This window comes from Ammospiza nelsoni, chromosome 6, assembly GCF_027579445.1.
Source record: "Ammospiza nelsoni isolate bAmmNel1 chromosome 6, bAmmNel1.pri, whole genome shotgun sequence".
Classification (NCBI taxonomy): domain Eukaryota; kingdom Metazoa; phylum Chordata; class Aves; order Passeriformes; family Passerellidae; genus Ammospiza; species Ammospiza nelsoni.
In genome coordinates this window covers 35192939-35216843 of record NC_080638.1, presented here as the reverse complement: position 1 = coordinate 35216843, position 23905 = coordinate 35192939, and the positions used below count along the sequence as shown (strand labels likewise).

The following is a 23905-nucleotide window of genomic DNA, read 5'->3' as shown; positions in this document are numbered from 1 at the left end:
TCCTGCTTTTGAATTTCCTATATATTAAAGTATCTTATTACTATTTTTAACACGATATATTGCTTTGATGAAATACAGAAGTCTAATTATCTGCAACTTCTACAATAAATTTAATATTATATATACTCAAGCAGTTTTCTGGAGCAACTATCTTTTACTAGAGTGTCGAGAGTAACTATATAACATTAAATTGGATGCTTTAGCAAAACAGCATGGGTCATGAAGCTCTCAGAACAATTAAAATAGACATGGGGAAAAGTAGAATTTTATTTCCAATTGATGATTTCAAATAAGTCCTCTCCTCTCTTTGTGCAGTTACAAAAAACAGTATCACTAAAACTCTAAGAAATATTTTCAAACATTTCTTATATAAATGTTTCATCACTTTTTCTTAGTGGATGAAACTGCGTATTTTCAAGTTCACAAGATAAGCATTCAGGAAAATACATAAAGTATTGACAATTAGAAAGTTTTATACTATAAACTTAATTGCCAAAGTCCTCCTGCTCCGCAAAAGTTAGTTAACACAATAGCGTCTTTCCATTTTGAGAAACAAGGTACTTGATGTCAAGTTATTAAAACCATCTCAGAATAGGACAGATTTAGTATTAAAAAGAAGCTCTAAGTCTCAAAGTAAATCTTCCTTTGAAAGCATTTATTGATCTTTCCTTCGCCTCACTGTTCACCATTTCTGTAAAGCAATACGTTTGAGAATGGTGATGTAAGCAATGAATAAGTCACAATGACAAGGGGGTAATAAATAATGACTGACAGACTTTCAGAGAACACAGGACTGGTCTCCAAATGATAAGGGTAATCCTGAAGGTGGCCAAAAGGGTTACTGTAGCACAAAACCATGAAAATTATTGGAAATCTGCAGCAATCTAAAGAGAGTTGGGGCATGTGAAAGAAAAAAAAATGGACAAACTGTAGCACATGACTATATGAACAAGAAAGTTTAAAAAATTAATCCCAGTAATTATAAACCAACAGTATGTAGCTTTGTAAAATCACACACATTAAAATTTAAACTCAAGTTCTACAAAATATTATATATCTATATAGATTAATCCTGATACATTGGCCAGGGAGCAGAGAAGCTGAAAAAAGCCAAGACAACAAAGCCAGTTAGTTTAATGTACCTCATGGATGATATATTCTGTAATAAACTGTGCCTTCATGAAATACAATGGTATCACTGTTCTAGATAACAAAAGTACACTACAAAGAAAAAAAAAGGGGGTTGTGGGTAATACAGAAGACAGCAAAGCAAAATGCCTAAGGAATGTAGAACAAACAGGTCTGTAAGATAATATTTCAAAGGAAAAGTGTTAATTTGTTTTCAGTTTCTAATTCTTCAGTATCTATGGTCACTTCACTGTAATTTTATCTATATTTCAGGAGGATATTACCTTTATTTCTGGTGGTTATAAAAACAGGCCACCAAGTAACCAAGTAAAGCCTAAATACTAATGTTTTTCTTTAAAAATATTATGCCATCAAATATTCTCTCTCATGTGATCAAGTTCAGGAAAAAGAATGTCTTAAAATAAAAAAAGTCTTAAAAAGAATGCCCTAACAAAAAGGAAGTCTTAAAACTTAAATATAATCATAAAGGCATAATAATATGCCCTAGGGTCATAAAAAAAGTCTCATAAATGTCGCCAGCAAGAAAAGTCAATATTTCTTTTGCTACGTCAAATAATGTTCCAATTTAGATTGCAGTATTTGTTTTTCCTCATGTAACTAGTGTTATTGTGTAGGCAACTGTTAACCAAGCAAATTGCAATATATATTTATTATATATATATTATGTATAAAATATATACCCAACATTCAGTCTTCATATTTTTTGGTATTTCAAAATTAAAGAAATACCAAAAATGAAAATAAGTCAATCATCAGAAATATTCTCAATTACTCTGCATCACCTTAGATTGTATGAAAGTACATTTGAATTTTATTTAATGATCTTAAGCAAGCTATTTGAAAACAACTACTTTCACCTACAGATTTTTCTTAAACATGTAGTCTATCAAAGATTTCAGACATAGATCACATAATCCAACTAAATGAAAAGAAGCATGGTACTTTAGGGAGAGGTAATGAATATAGAATGGGATAAACTCATGACATTTTAACTAAAAACATAAAAGTATGTGGACTAAACACGACATTTCCTATAAGCTTCTGCACTAACTGCTTTGTCACTTCGTTGCCTGGTTTTGGTAAATTATGCCAGCTCTCAGTAGACAGAAAAGCTGAAATGCATTGCTTCCAGTATTGTAATCGATATTTATCACTATATTAATTATGCTAAATCTTAATTGGCAATTTTCATGGCAATAAAGCACACCTTATTCATTTTTCCAGATCTACAACATCTTATCTATCTCAAAGGTTACAGTTTAAAACTAAAACCTTCTATCACTGCTAACCAGATCACACTTATAACAATTTCCTGTATTTGTTTTCTTAATTAAAACATTATTTTAAAAAGAATTCATTTTCTATGCAAAATTCCCACTGACAGACACATTGTAAGACACCTTTATTTAAAAAGAGTGAACTCTGATGAAGTTCCATTGAAAATATAAAAATAATCTCAAAGTACCTATTTAAAATAGAGATTTATATTGCCTTTTTTCCCCTAATACTCATTTCTACTCTTCCTTTATGAAGTAAATTTCAAAAATTAAACTTTGAAATTTAAAATAAACTTTAAAAGTTATAAAAATCCATGGTTTGGCTGTACTGTTTTAAAAAAACCCTCACTTGTTTTACCATAAGAATCCTCCAATGAATAAAGAAGCTCATTAACAAAAATGATCTCTACTGTGCCCCAATATTTAAGACTAACAATAGTTATGCAATTGGTGCAAGAATTAAGCGTGATTCAAAGTTTCTGTTAAATTTAGAGTGAAAGAAAGTATTTTTAACCAAATTAGCTTTATTGTAAAACTACTTGACCACATTACTTTTCTGCCAGTAGAATAATAGTCACTTTACTCAGATAACATGGGTAACATTTCTACTTCTGAATGTTCATTCTATTACTGGATATAATACAGTAAATATGGAATGTTTTCTGGATTAGTCAGTGCACATTATGCCATAATAGTTGCTTTCTCCAGTAACATTTCAGTATTAAAAAATCTCGTGGCAAGAAGTAGACATATGACTACAGGCTAGTGATTATCCATACAATGGAAAAAAATCAAAGCTTCTACACACTACACTTCTGAAGGATCTCACCTCCTAATCTGATATTAAATTAGTCCTCCTCACCATTTATTACCACATCTCAAATATTCCAAGTGGTTTGTGATGTATTATTTACTCCTCCAAAATTCTCACCACTTGTTACACAATAAAAAGGGTCTTCAAAAGTAGAAGGCTCATGCACTTGTCCATCTACTGTTCCAAAGGAACTAAGGCATGTGGTCAGTCATGTGCTTAACACAAATCATTAGAGATACAGGAATGTTTTGAATAGCCATCTATGGTTACATCATTAACCATAATCTACTGCAATGACTTATGAATTTCATTTCATGGAAGTCCATTAAGAGTGTGTTCTACATGTACATTAACACTCCCCATCATAAAGTAAGCCATTTAACTTTTCACAGAGTGACTTTTATGATGCTGTTACAGAAGCAACTAATTGTAGTTAAAGCATTTATTTTTTAAAAGGTCATTCTTTTTTACTGCAGTTTATAATATTTAAATGGCAGCTCATGGCTGTGAATATGCACGTATGAGAATGCAGGAATCATGTGTGTTCAATACTCAAGCTGTCCAACAAGTTCTGCAGAAAAAACAGACTAAAAAGTTATTTGCATATTAAGCTACAATGAGTTAAAAGAGAAATCTAAATTGTAAATGAGTTTTGGAGACAAATCAATGCTAATGAACAACAATTACTTCAGTCACAGTGTGAATTAAAACAACATCATTAATAAAGCTTAGGTGCTCTGCTGGCAAGCATGTCTTTAGTCCCTGGCAGATCATGTAAGATCTAAATTAGGAGAAATAGCAAGCACAAAGGAAGTACATTTACAATTATTTTGTTTTGAAGCTCCACTTCAAACAAAAGCTTCAGGAAAGCCTACAAAACTCAGAAAATCCCATCCAGTCATTTTAACGGCTGCCTTGCATGAATACCTCATAAAATATCAGATCTGCACTAGATAATGACAGAAGATCTTATAAACATAGAAGATAAGTCAGAACAGTCTCTTTTCTTCCCTTTCTTGCATATGAAACAGTCAGTGAAAAATCAGAATCTTTCCTTAAGAAAAAAGGGGCTTTTCTTTGGGCTAAAAATAAGTCTAAACATCCTGTTCTTTACCTAAATGCTCAAAACCAGCTGCAGGTAGTAACCATGTAGGGAGAAACTACAGAGGGCACTGTTGTATCAGTTTTTAAGAGTTACAATGGTGATAGGGCCCAAGTATAGAAGATTGTCAGGAAAATAAATAACTGACTAAAGAAAGAATCCTAACAGGAGTTAGGAGAGCATGCAAATGCACTAAACCTAAAACAATAATAAGGCAAAAACATTGAAGCTGTATTTCTGACGGAAAATGGACTGAAAGAAAAGTTCATGTAACAGACTGTCAGGCTGATAGGAATACTGCAGTGCACACATTTGGCATTTTCCTTTGTAGTGCTTTCTATGGAAAAGGTAACTAATCATAGTGCCGCCTTATCCTTTGCAAACAGCAACCTATTACTGGAATCCCACTCATAATCAATATGAAAATGAGTGATGAGTGTTATGCAATTCTTCCACAGGCAGAATTTATCAACAGAAAGAATATCTTCACATTATACAGTCCTTTCATAGCGTAAAAGACCAGCTCTGTTTTATTCCTTTTCATGACACTTACAAATCAATCATTTATATTTTGAAAGCAGTAACATTGGTGCAATATAAACCAAATTAAATCCCACCCTTTCCAAAAGAAGTACCTTTAAATATACCAATCAAAACCAGCAAGTGTCCAGCTGAAAAGAATGTAACCCTGAAATTGCTGTGTGCTTGACATTCATATGAAAGGGGAAAGTATGTTAAATAAGTCAGCATAAATAACTTAGTAAATCTATGCAAAAATTATTTTTTTACAATAAATGGGCTTCAGAGATACAAATATTTATGAAAACTAATTTGATAAATGTTTTACTGTTAGTTTACATGAAAGTCTGCGTGTCTTTGATCTTATTTTATTAGAAATAACCCCAATTAAAATTTTTAATGTAATAAATTTTGAAATGTATTTCAGTACTGCCTAATGAGAATTGCAAATAATATAAAACACCCAGCTACAGAACAATACAGATCAATTAACATTTTTTACGTTTTTCATTTTTATATTTTAAAAACATTATTAAGATGTGAATTATGAAACAGAAGTACTGAAATAAGATATGGATAGTATCAGTCATTTAATGAGACTTCAGAGAAAAAAGGTGTTACTTTTTTCCCCACATTGTGGTGGCAAAACCACAAGCAGTACTACAGCAAAATAAATGGGACTTTTATGAACACTGACACAAACTCACATTTAAAGAGTACTACATGGAAGGTAATTTGAAATTAAGTTAGGCAATTATTTTGTAATAAACCAAAGAATAAATGTTAACAGCAAACATGCTCAAGCAAATGAAACATATCAGAAAATTGTCTAAAGCTATGTGAATGAGTGAACAAAACAAACAAAATCAAAACCACAGACGGTGCCTGTGGATACTCACTCCCATCCACATCCATAAGAACTGTGATGGTAACTGTGAAAGAATTGTCTCTAAGCATGCAAAGACAGATGTACTACATGAAAGGAAACTGCCACAGAAAATGAAAACCTATTTTTTTTTAGAAATTGCAAAACCAGACAACACAACTATATTGACTAAGCAAGACCTCAGTTCCCTCACAGACAGTGAGACCTAGAATTTCTAAGTCATTTCAGTAATTGTTTCAAGCAACTTATTAAGAGAAGATAAAACAAAAACTAATGTTCATGTCAGAAATGGGTTTCATCAAGGTTTTGTCACTTCTGCCTTCCAGAGAGGCCCTGAATGTGCAATACTAAGTGGAAAAGTTTGCTAAATTTCAAATTCATATATGTTGTCTTTAGCCTAATTCTGTTCCTAAACCAGAATTCTTTCAAAATTGTTTAATATTCTACCAGTCTAGTAATCTCTTTTCCTCAGCATTGTTTCTGGAAAAGTTTTGCTAAAATAAAATTTTATTGTTTCCAGCTGTTGATAAAAATTTCACTAGTATTACTTTTATACACCTTTTTTAAGTGCATATGATGGCAGGCATACAAGCAGTTCACACACATAAAAAAACCTAACACTTTGTTAGATACAGAGTACTAACAAAAGAAATGCATAAATGTCTATTAACTTCTATATACACTCTATGACACCAGATGAAGTTCTCAAGGCATAAAACATGTTTCTTCTATGTAAAACTTAACTGCATTTGAAGGCAGAAATTTGCAGTGCATTCCTAGAGACATGCAGCTGGATACAAATGGGGCTGCTTCGGAGACTGTTGCGTCTGTGCACATCACTTAAATACAATTCAAACGATGAAAAAAGTTTTGATAATGTTTACAAAATTGACTTAAACATCTTCATGCATTTTTCCATTTAACTACAATAATGAATGCCAAAATGTTACCAGATAACTCTCTAAATATTCAAGATATTTAACAAGATATTTAAGGCTCCTTTCTCCCTATGCAATAGAACACATTAAAACCAATTTCACTATCGTAATTTATTCAAAGCTTGATTATGAGCAATAGCTGCGAGAAGAAATACAGCATTGTTGATTCATATACAAGCATTTCACTTAACTGCATTGGATAATAGATGTGCTCCTAAAGGAGTATAAAAGCAAAGTGATTAGAAGTCATTACTGTTAATTAGCATTCACTTTACATTTATAGGGATGAACCTTTTCTGTGTGGAACAAATGGAAAGCTTTTATCTGAAAGTCTATCAAACCTGGTCAAGGTAGGCACTGAAATAAATGTCAGTGACCAGTAAGCTGAATTCAAAACAACAATAACAAAGAAAGCAAAACAAAATCTAAGGATGTATCATCATCCAATTAGTGAGATTCAGTTTTTAAACAGGAAAAGGTCTGAAGGGAATGAGCAAAACTGGAAACTCATACTTCACATTCTGCAATCTCACTGATAAAAGGAGGAAATGTGTGTTTATCAAACTTGCTGTGAGTGCACGGTTCATTTGGTGTCCTGTAAACAATGCCTGGCTGCCCATTCCCAAATGCATGTGAGAATCTTGCAACCCAGAACATCATATTCAGCAGGCAAGGTCACACTAGAGATGCCCTGGAAATGGGAAATTAGGAAAACCTGGCAATCAGAGGTTTCAAGCTGACCAGAACAAGCCCTCAGGGTTGCTTACCATCTTTCACCACCAGCCTGACTGTCTCTGCTTATTCAGTATTAACACAACAAGACAGGGAGTGGGTGGAAACAACTCCACGCACCTAACAGGGAGAAATACAGTGACTTTTTTGTTTACATAAAGCTCAACATTTCTCACAGTAAGAAACTACCTCAAAGATATTGCTGAAGATCCCCCTCTAAAAAAAAGAAAAAATTAAAATCCTGACCCTGCCTGAACTGGTCAGAATTTCAGGCATCCTATTGATTAAAAAATTTCTCTGTTCCCATCTCATTTTAAAATTCATACAATACCCTCCCAACAACTAAATATACCCTGTGTTTTGAATGAAACAAGATACATCATTATTTTTACACTACTTAAATCACTCCCAACCATGCAATTACTTCTTACCCTCTTCCCTTCATTCACACTTTTATTCACTGCTAATGACAACAGTCATTCCCGAGGTGGAGGAAGCTATGAAACTGCAATCCAGAATTAATTAAAAGAAAAAACAACATTATTAAAAATTTGTAACCATTTAACACGATGAGGGTAAAGGGACAATCCAAATCCTTGCAGATAAAAATTTACTCATTATAAAAGGTGAAGGAACCAAGTCTATGAAAAAACACAGCAAATATTTTCTCTCTCAAAAAAAATCTTATTTTATCAAGAAGCAGTTACTTATTTCTTGTCAGTGTAGGCAGCCACTTCATACAATTTCTAAAAGTTCCCATTTAACTTGCATGTTTAAAGACAAAAAGAACTGTGCTAAGGAGATGTGGTCTCCAAATGTTCATTAAATCTACACAACTACTAAAGGACTCAATCAATAACTTCCATTGTTTTATCTATCATGGTTTCCTTCAACTGGGCATTGAAGATTTTTTACAATTTTTTTTCAATACTTATGGTATAATTTCACTTGCCATAAAAAAAATCCTGTATTTGAACTGTTGAATTAGATATAATCTATCACAACATTGAGGGCACAGTTACTTGCAATTATCATAATGTAGGCAACAAAAATTATGGAGAAGTGATTATTTTGGAAATTCAGCATAAAGAAAAGTAGCTCTTTGTATAATTTGTATTTCTCCAAAATATTGAGACATACAACTCCAAGGTATTAATCCATGTATCTACAGACCATTCAAATCATAACAAGGAAAATTTTTTAATGAAAACATGGGAGATTTCTAGAACAGGACTCTTCTGCACACCTCTGAACTCTGTGAATCCCTTAAGTGTGAGGGGAAAGCTACCCACTTTGTCTGAACTCATAAACTGCAAAAGTAATTTGATGAGCACACTCAGGACCTCAGATTAGAGATTCTTCAAGTAAATCAGTATTCTACATCTTAAAATTATTTGGCCTCTTTAAGACTCCTAAGAAATTCTGCAAACCTTATTTGTATGAGTTATGAGTAACTACTAGCCTTTATCATGTACATACTACAACTGAAGCCACATATACCAAACATCTGAAAATCAAGTGATTATTCCTGTATACTTTAGAGTATCTTTTATATGTGTCTTGGAACAGAAGACAATGAAGCAATGCTGTGACAGAATACTCTATTACACTTATTCATGTATTTTTCCTGGTAGGATCACCTAAATCTTTGTACAAAAGTCACAGAAAGTCAGCAATCACTCTGAATCTGAGAACTCATTTCACCCATTGGCCACAGAAGCTGAATTCTGGAGAAGGGTAAAAGAAAGACCATTTCCTTAGCATGGAAGACTATTAGCAATACCAAGGAACTGAAAGTTTTGGGTTCCATGGTTTAATTAATCCCTATCTGAAGGCCACAAAATAACATTATATTTTCATTTATCCACTCATCTCAAACCCTGAAGAACTGTTTCCTGAAGAAATCTCAGGGAGTTTCACTGAATACTGACAGGACCTAAGTTACTTCTATTCCACCTGAACCCACACAGCTCAAGTACTTTGTCTGAGATGAAGTATCTTAAGTAACATCTAAAATGGCATTGCTATTGCAATTTTAACTCAGACCGGAACACTTTCTGTCTTCACTAAACATCAGACTTGGACCATTTTAAAAAATCATGAGCCTGTTATTAAAAAGTAATTATTACATACAGGAGTCACATTGTATCATTTAGCTCTTTATTTCTGTAACTAAAAAATGTTCTTCATTCTTAGTGACTGACTGCTGTAAGATCACTGTTCCAAAATGCAACCATATTTTAGAAAATAAATCTCCTTTCCTTCCGTTCCACATCACTGATGAAATGAAACAGCACCACAACCAAAGGCTGCTATTATTCAAATGTTTCATACGTCGTATATATCCAACATTAATATTTATTTTTCAGCTGATGATCAATGGATGATTTCGTAATTATTATTGCTTCAGTCCTGACAGCCAATATATAAATTTACTACAAGTGAACTCCATATTTTTTGAAAGTTTGAGGGTTCTAAATCCACAAAGAGCACAACAAAAAGACTCTGACAGAAATAACATGTTGAAAATGAAAATCCACTAAAAGTCCATTTGCATGATTTATAATAAACATGGATAAATATAAAAAAATACAAAAATATCAATTTTTAAAATACTAATAAAAAAAAAAGCAATTAAGCATGTCATCAAAAATTTGAAAAAGCAGAGCTAGAAGAAAGAAATTTTTACCTAGTTCAAGAATTCTACAAATTACTTCAACAATGGAAATTTACCAAACAAAGGCAAAGACTTATGGAGTAGATAAGGCAAAGAATTTGTAAGAGGACAGAATTGTCTAGTGAAAATAAAGTAGTTTGCATTGGTCTGTTTAGTCTGGAAGGTGCTACAACCATTGCCCTAAACAAAAGTTAAGCCATAGTTCCATGAGATACAGAAAACAATCCAACACTCAGCCCATCTAATATCACTTGTGTATGTGCTGGCATGAAACATCACTGTATTACTTGAACAAGACCATAATTACATTGAAAGGGGGACAATACAGTTAAATATTGCCTAAATTGAAATGTTGTATGAAAGTTTCACAAAAATGCCCTCATGCTCCAGTCTTTCCTGCCACTAGAGGAAAAGAAATACAGTTACTTACCACATTTCAAAGACAGTGCTATTATAAAACTCCTAAAAGATAATTCAGGTAACTAAGAAACTCTAGTGCTTACAGGCTTGGCTAGGAAAATCTCTAATACATACAGTAACAAATATGGACAAAGAAAGATATCAGCAATCCCTATTCAGTAACAATGAGAGGAGAATAAATTATTCTTTAGAGTTCAGGACTTACACATCTCATGAAGTAAATATTCTACTATCAGTTGAAGACTGCATAGTAAGATATATTTAGACATCATACAAGTACTCAGATATGTTTCACAATATGTACTGAATACAGAATCTAAAACGTGGCATTAGGCAACTAAAAAATAGATATAAATTTCCTTTATACCTATCAATCACTTGGGTTTGTGACAATAAAATTAATAGGTTTACAGTCAATGACAGTCAGTATTACTCACTGAGTCACATGAACTAGAACAGGACTGTTGTCCTGGGTTTCACAGAACTGTGAAGGAATATTTAATTCTTTAGAAATCTTGTTCTCATAGCACTGTTTTTAAAAACATTGTATACTTCCAAATTCATACAGTTTTATTAAAGTGCTTTAACTTTTTAGTAAATAAGCACTTGCAACAGAAGTGTTCTTTGCCAATGGAAACGTAAGGTACACTCTGTGATTTTGATTTAGACACACCTTTCCTGTAGTCCTGGACCCAATTTACTGAAAAAAAGAGCTATGTTATTTGACCAGTGTTTTAAAATTACAGTCACTCAAAGATGGTTTTGACAAGGCATCCACAGATTTCATCCCCTCCCTTCAAGAGAATGCAAATTGACTTCTCTGTTTAAAACTATTAACATCTGGGAAAAAAACCTCCTAAAGCAAAATCTTAAGTAAGACTTAAATAGTAAAGCTACAAAACAGCAGTTATTAAAAAATGTGAAAAAATAAAACCAGAAAGATTTCAAAGTTATTGCTAACAAAGAAAAAAACGTTAGTAGTCTTCCTAGAACTAAAATACCACAGTTGCAGTAGTTTATTTCTCCACATAATTTTGCAATTATTCATCAAAATATGCAAGACACTTACTGAAACTTTTGTCTCAGAATTCCATAGCTAGGTTGTACTGTAAAGACATCATTATACAAAGTCTAACATAAAGGCAGTATATCGTTAATATTTATAACTTGAAGATATCATACAGTGGGCTTAATATTTCTATACAGGAAATAAATAGTTATTTAGTTCCAGACAACATGATAACATCTCTTTCAGCTATAGTTATAATTATCATGTACAAACTTCCAAAGCAGAAGTTGTCAAGATTTAACAGGAGCATTAATTTATGTCAGGGATCCATTCCTCCAAAGACAGCAAGAAGTGCAGAGGAAGTATCATCTTAATTGCCACTAATTTGCCCATTTTTAATTAAATTGATCAGTAATTTATTACCTTACCCAGCAGCAGAAAGCTGTTAGCATGCAGCTTTAAGAGACAGTAGATATCAGTCCTTCTAATTTCTAATACTATCATGGTTCAAAAATAATTTCAAACTGCTGTATCATATTTCTTTTGATTCCTGTACTGCAGGATATGCACATTCCATTTAAAACCCCTGTGAAGCACTCTAGAGTATAATCACAGAATCATTCAGATTGTAAAATGCCCTTGAAATCATTGAGTCTAACCATTAACCTAACACTGCCAAGTCCACCACTAAACCATGTCTCTAGGCACTCAGTCCACACAACTTTTAAATCCCTCCAGAGATAGTGACTCAACCACTTCCCCAAGTAGCCTGGTTCAATGCTGGATACCCCTTTCAGTAAAGAAATGTTTCCTAATATCCAACCTAAGCCTGCCCAGAACAACTAGAGGCTGTAATGCCTACATCAACTATTTTCCTGCTCTGTAGTCTCAAACTCCAACACAGGTCTATGATCTTGATTTTACATTAGAACAACATAATTTCTTTGCCAAAAATGTTTACAAGATGCAACATTCGACTCCAAGATGGGTCAGGAAGTACTCTGCATCCAAACCACATTCTTAGGTCTTACCTGAAATTTGATTTTTTTTTAACTGAATACAGAATAAAACCTGAAGTACTTAGGTTCATGAATCTCAATTATCATTTTAATGAAGGCAAGTGAGCTAGAAAATGTTCAATACCTGACATGAAGACTACAAATACCTTTATCTGAAGTTTCATTAAGTAGTCTATACCAGTTTGATCAATAAAATCACATATTTACTTTCTTTAAAATAGAAGTTATGATTTTCTGAACAGTGTATTGGTTTTAGTACTGCACACTGCAGTAATCAACACAGTTAGCTGGAATGGACATAGTATGTTCACTCAAACACTGTAGAAAACCTCTAGAGTCAACATGAGGTTTTCTATTTTTTTCAATGAAGTCTGATTTAGTATTGGTAGAAATAAAGTACTGTACGAAAGATTTTGCAAAAGAGCAGAGAATAAATTTTAAGTGGTTTAGAAAGTGGTTCATTGTCTCTCTTGAATTCATTTTATAGCTAAAAAGGATTGATATATGTCATTGCTACTGCGTCATATATTAGAATATAATATAATCACAGGGCTACCAGAATCAAAACTATCATTGTGAAATATTCTGTAATACTTGGAGAATGACACGCAACATACAAACAAATAACAGATTCTGGTTTACACATCATAAGTGTACTCAAATGGAAGTGTCTAGACATTACTTCCCACTCACTGATAAATGCACAAAATCCAAAAGATCTCTCATTACAGTAATCAAGCAATACATTATTACAAGTGAAAAATAAGCTAAATATTCTATTTATAGATGATTGTCACAATTATGTTTTTTGTTGTACATGCCAAGCTCCTGTTACAGGTCCTTTCATTAAATAGGAAAAAGGTTTTGGCTTGAAATGAGGATTAATAAGTATGATTTACATTGGGGGAAAAGGAATATAGTTATACCATATATTTACAGAGCAAGGAAGAAGAAAGGAATAGAAGTAAAACCTGTAAAAGTCTTCCATTTTTTTCTTACAGTTTTCCTTAAAAACCTAAGTGGATCATTTACTTAAATTCATAAATGAATTAAACAATATAATTATCCCCAACTATAGAATTGCTTTCAATCAGCATACCTTAACAAGTTTCATAAGCTGGTAAAGGTCTTCAACCTCATCTTCCTGGCATGCAGTATATACTCTTCCAGTATTCACACTGGTACCCTTTATAAAACCACGATAGAGTGGCAAATCCAATGCATCAGCATATAGGTCAATGGCATGGTGTCCTACTGTCTGATACATATAGCTGTCCAATTCATCAGTCTGCCCTGCCACAATTAAGAAACAACCATATCAGGTACATTGTTGGAACAATTACAGATAATCACAATACTACAAAGCACTGAGAAAATCTAAATGTTAATATTTTTCAGTTCACAAACAGATGTTTGGTGACAACACCACTATAAACATGGAAAGAAAAAAAAATAGATTTCTCCACCCAACAGACGTATGGAGAGGAAGACATCTGTCACAAACATGCTGCCTATTTGCAAATTGTGGTGCCTTTCCTTCTTCCTGCTTCATCCAAAAAATCTCCTATCATTTCAATTCTGCTTCCATTCACATGGTAATTTTAATAGGAAGACAGGTCAGAGGCACAAACTCAGATGTATTTCAACATACTCAGATCAAGAAAATTGTAATGCACTGCAATATTCAGAACAAGCAACTTGAACGAGGTTGTCAAAATGTACAAAAACCTTTACTGTTAAAATTGTTATCATGGTCATCACAAAAGGAGACTACCTCTGTTTAGGTGGAATAAAAGTAGACCACTACAACGTTTTAACACTGTTTAATAAGTAAAAAGCTTATTTCCTTAATCATGAGAGAAAAATTAACTAAATTTTCTTACAAGCAGTTTGTAGCCATCAGATAAGGAAAAAGCAGCTAAAAATGCAAGTATCATGAATTAGAATTACATCTCAAACTATACAATAAATAATTTATACATATTTTTTTCAGATAATATTTCTAAGAGATTTATAAAGTAATATATCATTATTGGTGAAAGCTCCACTTTATTACAAGCTAACAAAGTTCACTCTTTTAATGCTAATTTGTAACTCTGGGACTTCTCTGACCTTACACAGAGACATCAAGCATTTCTGCTGTATACCTGTGTAGCACATCTTACAAAGAAAAAGGTCTGTAACTGACCAAGATAACTAATTTGTGATGTAAGAATTAGGTCAGTCACCTTTGATGCCACACAAGAGATATGGTTCTGTACAAAACAGGCAAATCCAAACCCCTAATCACAACTAGCCAACCCACACCAGAAGAGTAGATTTAAGGGCAAATTCAGTGGTTTCAACATACATGAACATGATAAAGTCTTTATGTGATATTCTGCTTAGAATACACAGTTTCTTTATTAATTGAGACTCTCCAGGCAACAGTGGTACAAGATAAAATAAAAAGAATGGCATTGAATCCACTATTGCCTGAAGCACCTCAATTAACTTTCTATAAAATTTACAACTACACACTTAAAGAGAGCATTTGATGATTTTAATGATAATATACTACATTTCTGATGAGGATAAATTAGTTTGAAGACAACATATTTCAACAAGATTAGAGATTATTATGTCCTAGCTACCCAGAAAATAAATTTTCCTACACTCTCCTAGCATTTGCCAGTTCTGCCCGTGACTCATTTGTGATGGCAGCTCCCTTTTTCCTTCCCTTTCTGTGTACCCTCCTACTGTACAGTTACCAAATACCATACTTAATTGCTTAACATATGCTGAACAGTGAACCTAGTTAACATACTTTAGCATTCTCCCCTACCAAGTGGAAACAACTCACTTGCTTTTCCAGTCTCACTTCAATTTGTGCTATAGTCCAATATACAAATACTTAGCTCATCCTCTCAGCTCACACTGACTACCTGAGTTTCTCCCATCCTTCGTCATAGAAATAAACTGTAGCCCATGAGAAACTGATCAAAAAACCATTCTAGTCTAAAAGGAAAAAAGCAGGAAAAATACATGTATCGAGGTCAGTTTCAACCCACATCAGTTCCTCAATGCAGTTCACAGATGCTGGGTTAGAATAATGGAGAAAGACACACAAAGATAAAAATGGATGAGCAGCAGCACAATGGCGCATTTTTGGCAGCTGGAATGGTTTACAGCATTTAGTTGAGCACCAGTTTAGAACATTTCTAGAAGTACAGTGCTACTTTTGGTTGATGACATCATCTATCAGCTTTTAGCATTTGTGCTACTGACCTCACACAACCCCTTTGTTTACCACCAGGAAAATTGTGTAAGCCTTTTTCTAACTGATCTTCTCTTCTTGTGGGCTTTTTTTCCCTTAAGGAAAAATACACTTAATACATCTCCATAGCATCTTCTTTTTTGTACCTTTTCCAAGTCTCTGTATTGGCCTTCAATATGCAAAACCAGACAAAACACATACGGGAACTTAATTCAGGCATGGTTGCGATTCCGTTGTTTCTATTTTTTAAAAATTTCCTGCAAGAAATGTGGCTTTCATACCTGTATTTTCAGCAGGCCTTAAATTGGCAAGAGCAACAATCTGATGCCCAGCAGCAACACACTGCATCATATTGTAACAACTGTCCTTCCCACCACTGTAAGGAGAAGAAAATAGTGGCAATTAAAAGCACAGATAAAAGTTTTAGCCTCTTATAACTTTTAACTAACTGCTCAAAAGTAAGTATTATCAAAGCTGTTTATAAAGTTTTGAAATACGAAGAGCTGTAGAATAGTAACAGTAGAAAAAGAATGATTTCACCATACATTTAATACATATGCATAGTGCCTAAATACAGTAACCATAAATCACATAAAGAGTTTTGTATCCTACTATTAATCTGAGAGGTTACATGAAGAAGAGCCACTGCCACTGGAATCTCCTCAAAGATTATCTTTTATTCCAGAGATGAATTAGTATGTACTCATTACTAGTTAATTTGGATCAAAACCCCAAAATCTGCTCCAGTGAGTTGCCAGCATTAGTAATCCTTTTAAATTAGGTCTGTCACGTAGAGGTGATGCCTAGGGACACATTTTAGTGGTGGGCTTGGCAGTGTTAGGTTAACGGTTGGACTCAATACCTTAGAGGTCTTCTCCAACTTCATTGATCCTATATGTCAGGAATAACATTTCTCCTACATGGGATATGTTGCCCAAACCTTCCATATTTTGAAGATATTTGCCATTCTCAAAAACTTTAATTATTACAGGCAGTAGTTTCAGTTGACACTGCATAGAACATATGAATTTCTTACTGCATTTCACTGCAAATAAAAAATTATTAATGACAGTAAAAAATATATAAAAGCAAACATGATCATACTCTTGTTTGAGGCCAAGAGATAATTCTCCAACACAGAGGATACAATTAATTTTGACATTCATTCAAGATCTACAGGAACCTTTTCTGCTACCAGTGAGGAAAGAATTCTGTTCTCTTGATGTAACTGAAAAAGTGTCTCTATGGGTTTTAATCAATAGAAAAAGAAACATTACGACCTACAGTAAAAGTGCTCTAGAATACACACTGCTTAAAAGATCCATGTTCAGACTTCTGGCCTTCAAACTACAACTGCAGGTGGAGATTCTATGCAGCTTCTTTAAATGCCAAGACACAAAATCCATGGCAGGAACTGCAACAGAGATCTATATAAGCTCTGTAAAACTGCATTTTGTTTTAGAATCACTGAGACTTGCACAGGAGAACATCTAGTACAAGCAGTCCTTGCTACAATAGACTGTTGTGCTCCTTGTGGTCACACTATTACTGTCTCTACCTGAAAGGGAGTTGGAGCAAGGTGGGGCTTGGCCTCTTCAACCAGAGAAAAAGTGAAGAATAAGAGGAAATGGCCTCAAGCTGCACCAAGGGAGGTCCACGTTGGACATCAGGGAAAATTTCTGCATGGGAAGAGTTGTCAAGCATTTGAATGGACTGCCCAGGGAGGTGGTGCAGCTATCATCCCTGGAGATGCTCAAGAAATGACTGGACACAGCACTTGGTGCTATGGCCTAATTGACAAGTGGTGATCGGCCAAATGTTGGACTTGATAATCTTGGAGGTCTTTTCCAAACTAAATGATTCTGTGGTTTTGAAACAAACTTCTTCAGAATGTCCAGCTTTAAGCTCTCCCTTTTATCTAGCCTTCTGCCCAAAAGCTTGAAAGTGTCCTAGAGGAATGAAACTCTTTGGCTATTCCCCTAAATCTCTGCTTTTATCCATGCAGAAATTCTGTATGCTGTCTTGAACTTGTTGTGTAATTCAAACCTGAAGTAGAAACAGTGTAAAACATGGCATCCTTTTGTACTTGACAGATTTTCATAAAGCAGTTGCTTCTGTTTCAGTGCTAAAAAGTAAATATAAATATGATAGAATCCTACTTGGAGGGTCCACTTCTACTTAACATTCTTCTAATGCATACCAGCAACTTTCTTCTAACCTATATACAGACAAAAAAATTTAAATCATACATTCATTCCTTTTGGACACCGTTCTTGATACCTTGAAAATGTCAATAGTATTCACTTCATAATTTGAACTTCCAGGCTCAACAGAGTAATGAGACAAAGACTCTTTTCCTTCTGAGTGACTTTATGCTGAAAAATAAAAGTCTCCCACTGGTTCTGATTTCAGCTACAAACAGCACTTCAGAAAAATATTTGTATGACAATAGATAATTGCCTATGTCGTTTACAGTGTTTTAATAATTTAAAAAATTGAAATCAAAAATTAAAATGTCACCAGAATAAATATATTTATCCTTCCAATTAATGTATGTGTATATATATATACACATAAAGAAATTTTAAGAAGCATATTGATTTTCATATTGCTTACATTGGACCACCAGTTAGTAGGTGGAAATCTGGGCTTACTGAATCACATGGTACTGTCCTGTTATTTATTCTCTGCATTATTTACCATAGTCCTAAAAGCTACCAGTATCAAGAAACAAACTACATGGTGCCCACCCACAAGACCTTCCAAACTAAATGTGAAACACAACATGGTTAAGATCAATGACACCAGCCAGTCCATGCCCATGGGAGGAAGGCGGACTCAGAACAGTCCAGAGAAGGGAGATGAAGACAAGTACTGAGATATGCTGGGGACACCTCTCAATTCCCAGCACAGAAAAAAAGCCACAGGCCTTTCTGCAGAAAGCTCCAAAGTGAGGTCAGTCAGGGTTCTGCAAGTATGTTAACAGGCAGGCTTATAAACAAAATACCAGAAGAAAAAAAACCCCTGGGTAACTGTGAAGATATGAACCTATAAAAGACTTCTAAGCAAAATTCCTTTCTATAGACAAGTATAACCACTTACAGTTCAGAAAATTCTAGAAGAATTTTAAAGAGTTGAAAAACATCATATTTCAGGTTGAAGACTGGCTTTAAAATGTCTATGATTTGGCACAAAACAAAATGCAGCGTTTACGCCATAAATACCACCTTAAAACAAGACTATCAACTTTTAGTATGGTCAACATTCTACAAGGAAAAAAAAACAGGTTAAAGTAGTTTCATACATAATCCTGACCTTTGCAAAAGTAAGAAGCACTTTTCAAATACTTTTTTTCCCCTCTGATCTTTGGCTAGCTCTGTTACAAAGACTTCAGACACTTTGATGTCTCTTTAAAACTCTTCTTAAAACTATTACTGAAACTAAATCCGTCCTTGTAAAATAGCCCATTAAAATAGCAATTGTGTTAGAAACCTGTTTACAGGATTTTATTCCATCCTGCCTTTTAACACATTCCTCTGCTTTGAGAATATCAAAGTAAATAATCCTGAAAGACAATGTCTTATCTATAAAATAAAATTTAAAAAATTGAAACTGATTTTCCCGACACCATATTTCAGCAAATCTAGAAAAACAGACAACATTTCCTGTATTTTCTCCTTGCATGAGGTTTGGAATTATTTGCAGTTGTTGTGGCCAAATCTCACTTTCAACAAGGTTTGATATTTGACATTCCCTGAAGAATTTAATACATTAGATGTTTTGGCTTATGTAAATAGCTACTGCACCCAAAAATAAAAATACACAGCTCACATCTGCACAATTCTTTTCCACTCAGAGACTTCCTAGCTTGTTCTCTTTTAATTAACTATTGTTTCTTCAAGAAAAACACATACGTGTCCTTATTAGAAAATGTTAATTTCTTTAAAAAAAATTACAAGAATTGCAGAAACTAACAAAGAAACTTACAAAAAACATGGGGGTGGGGGGGAGATCCAACCCTTGACAGACACGGCTGTGTCCAACTCCAACAATTGAAAATAGCTAGCTTCATCACTTTAAAACTGGCAAAATTTAATCTCTCCTAAAAAAACACACTGCAAAAATCTATCGTTAAGAGTTTAGGAAATCTATACTGAAAGAGCTTAATGCACTTGAAAGGCAGAAGCACCTGGATGTTGAAGTGCAAATGAGCAGAACCCCGTTTTTCAGAGCGGGACACGCGGCCCACGCTCCGCGCCCCCGGCGAAGGCGCTGCCGGCGGCCCGGGCGGCTCCGGCTCCCGCCTCGCTGCAGACGCAGAGCCCGGGACACCGCAGCGCAAGCGACTGGGGCACATTACCGTACGTCTGGATTGGGCTGGGGGACTGCGGCTGTGCTGGTCGGTTGTGGGGTGGCTTATGTGTTTGGGTTTTGCTTGTTTAGTTTTAAAAATAGACCAGTTATTCCTGAATTCTGCCGTAACACGGGAATTCTTCCCAGTCTCTCCCTACGCGCAGGCAGGGACCGGCCCGCGGCGGCACTCGCAGGCGGCCACTGCAGGGGCCACGGGCAGAGCCGGCTGGGAACGCGTCGGCAGGCCAGGGGAAGGGAGGCAGCAGGAAACGCATGGGCGGGAAAGCCGAGCGGAAAGGGCCGGGCGGGTCTCCCGGGTGGCGCTGGGTGGAGCGCGACCCCCGGGCAGGCAGGGCTTCTCCCCGCGCCCTCTCTCCGCCTGCGAGACGCCCCTCGCTCGCTCACATAGGCGCTCCGTCAGCGCGTTACCTGATCAAAGCCACTACTCTCATGTTGCTCTCGCAGGCCGGGGGCGGTAACACTGACAGGGAGGTGGGCGACAGCCGGCAAGCGCAGCGGGGAAGGAGCCCGGTCGCACAGCCACCCTGGGCTGCGCACGCTGCCGGCTCCTCCGTTGCTACCGCTACCGCTTGGCCGCCTCCCCTACCGGGCCCTCCTCCCGGGGCAGGCCGGCAGACTGCCTGCATGGACCGAGGCTCGGCGAGCGGCCGGCACCCGTGCCCGGGGAGGTGCGCTGCCTCCGCCGCGGGGCTGCGCGCCGGCCGGGGCGGCGCGGCCCGGGCTCGGCCCGGGGGCGGGCGGGAGGAGGGAGCGGCCGCGGAGGCAGAGCGCCGGGCGCCTATGGAGGGCAGGGCGGCCGCGCTGGCAGGCCCGGGCCGCCCGGTTGAGGGTATCGCCCTCCTGCCGCTTCCCCGTGCCTGTCTGTTGCCTTCTGTCCTTCAGCGAAGAACCGCGGACCTGCTCCAAGTGACTGCTGCCTAGGGAGCAGGGCCAGCCGAGGGAGGCCACCCCCTCGAGGTGCCCGGCGGGGGATCTGTAGGGCACAGTCGCCAGTCCCCCGCGGCTCGGGGCAGGGAGCCAGCAGGGCCCGCTGGCAGGGCAGGAGCTGCTGCGGGGCTTTCCAAGTCGCAGCGGACCAGTGGTTGCGGCAGCGGGGAAGTTGGAACAGCAGAGCTGACCAGGCTGCTTGGCTGCTCTCTGCTCGCAGGCGAGCACAAAATGTCCCTCTGCGTCCTCGGCTTCAGCTGCTGCAGACCGAAAATCGGATCTCCTCATCTCATCCCTGTTCTGGGCCCATTTTCTGACCAATCCTGCTATGGCACACATGATAGACGCCCCTGTAGGTTTGAAAGCTAAGTCACAAGCTTACCCAGGTGCCCAGTCTTTTGACACCTGACACACAATTTATTTCCCCCATGCCACAGAAGAAACATGTGGGTGGGTTAGTTCTCTCGAAGAAACCTTATTGCTAGACTAACTTTAGAAGTCCTATATCAGCAGATAAGGGCATTGCTGTTGGTATTGTGGCAGGGTTTCAAGCAGCAGTCCAAGGGCCCGCCACTCTCCAGGCTTTGGTTCCCAGGGCCCGTGAGACTAAAATGGGGCAAGAAGCCACTGGTGTGTGCTTGGTTTCCAGCGTGGCTGGAGCCTGGTGTGCAGGGTCAGCGGGACCAGCAGAGTGCTGCAGGGTGAGCCTCGGGGCTCCCTGCAGTGCCGGCCTGCCGCCTGCAGTGCCAGCTCATGGTTCCTGCGGGGCAAATGTCACACAGGGCTTTGTCCCTCCAGGCTGGGATAAATGCTTCATGCGCTGGGAGGGCTAACTTAGCAGTCCCCTGTAACATGATATTATACAATGCTATATAACAATCTGTACCACTCGGGCTTTGCATTAGTTCCTTGCACGTAGGCTGCTGAGTATGAAGTTCCCAGGAAGAGATAAGATGGAAAAAAGCATTCTAAAAAAACCACTTTGTTATAGTGATAAATGTTCCAAAATAAATGCACAGTGAAACAAGTATATATATATATATATATATATATGTGTATATATATTTTTTATGTACAGCTCATGAAACAGCTTGAAAAGCCACTTTTTTTTAGATGATTTTAGTCAGCACACAATTTATACAGTAAATCACTGTAAAATAGGAGTGAATAACTATGGGCAGATACGAAGGTGATGATGCCTTTCTAAATACACTTTTGAAAAGTTAAGAAGATGCCTTCCTAAATACACTTTTGAAAAGTTAAGAAATGACAATTGATATAAAACTTATTTGCTAAATAGTTGTGAAGAGGTAGTAAACATAAAATAGATTTTTCTGCGTTAGAATAGTTGCAAAAAACATACATTTTAAAAATATAAATCTTCAGTTCATGCTTTGGCCACCACAGGCTGGCATTATGAAACTGAATATTTGACTTGCCTTGGAATTGCTTACAGGGCGTTTGAGTTTCCTACTAATTGATGATGACATCATATGTAAATCTTTGAAAGCCTTCTCTGCTCTTCAGAACATCCTAGGTGATCTAAAGATGTGAAATTGTCTTAGATGTGAAATTCTGATGAAACCACAGAAATTTTTTTAGGGTTTGGGACTTCTGTTTTTTAGCTCACGAAGGTAATGGAGACCTGTTCTGAACTAGAAGAGAGATTTTTAGCAGAGATTACTAAAATGAAAGAAACAATACTGCATGAACTAGTACATGAACTAGTAGAAAATAACAGACCTCTGAGGAACTGTAAAAAAGACAGAACAAAGTTATTTGATTTATTACCCAGAAAATAAAAAAAGAGGAAGGTAATTTTGTGATACATCATCTCTATATTTTGTGGGTTTGAATGATGCATATTTACTTATTTATTATCACAAAAAAGAATAATTTGGCTAGTAGTTGTGAACTCTTAGAGTATGCTTATTTGCAATACTTAACAATGATACATGGAAAGTAAAAATCATGTACATAAATTATTCTACTGCTTTGTAAACTGGAGAGGCCATATAATCTGTAGATGTAATCAGACAGCTTTAGAACAAATGCACAAAGACTTGTAAAGATCTTTTCTAGGCATTGTTAGAAGATCTGCAAAGAGTAATTCTGAAGTCTTGCATTTTCAAAAAGGTCTGTTATTATTAATCTATTGTTGATACAATGTAGCTGGGCTTTAGGGGAATGGTTCTATTGCATTCAGTTTTACAGCTTCTAAAAAAACAAATTTCCACTTACAAGTCAGACTTGTTTAAAGCAGAAGTTAAATACAATACTGTAGGACCGGACCAAGGTCTGCTTCATTTACTACTGCAAATGGAATTTTTGCTGCTACTTGGTGAAGACATCAGTAGTTATATTGCACAAATAAAAAAGTGGCATTTGGGTCCCAGAATTCGAGAAATATATCAAAATTGAATTAATAAAGTGGGGTTTGAAAACAAATTTGCATTTTACCCAAAAGGATGCTGTTTTCAAGTTATGTTGAGTATATTCTATGAGAAAATCTGTTTGCTTTCATTCACCTATGGAATAGTTCTTGTGTAGTGTCACTGCTCTTAAAAAGTTCTGCCATATGACAGTGGACAAAAGGAAATGCACCATCTCTCAAACTGCTTGCCCCGAGACATTCTGCTGTACTGCCACAGCAGCTCAAACAATGAAATCCACCAAAGCTGCCTTTTATCTTGGGGTAGTACTGGCTAGTTTGTGCAGAAGGCCTGCAATGGCTCAGTGTTTCTTTTTCACCCTTTTCTGCCTAGAAAGTTGAAAATAATGATAATGAATTAGTATAACTGGAGGA

The 23905-nt window shown here is 36.3% G+C and overlaps 1 protein-coding gene across 2 annotated transcripts in view; it reads right to left on the bottom strand.

The window, feature by feature from the left end:
* Nucleotides 1-20699, bottom strand: part of DPH6 (diphthamine biosynthesis 6) — a 184851-nt gene extending 164152 nt beyond the window's left edge. For both annotated transcript variants that reach the window (XM_059474222.1, XM_059474223.1), the window contains exons 1-3: nt 20581-20699; nt 16080-16174; nt 13642-13835 (exon numbers count right to left, since the gene is read on the bottom strand). In XM_059474222.1, coding sequence (XP_059330205.1) covers nt 13642-13835; nt 16080-16174; nt 20581-20603 — 312 coding nt within the window. In that variant the 5' untranslated portion in view covers nt 20604-20699. The remainder of the gene's footprint in view (nt 1-13641; nt 13836-16079; nt 16175-20580) is intronic.
* Nucleotides 20700-23905: the final 3206 nt, after the last annotated feature.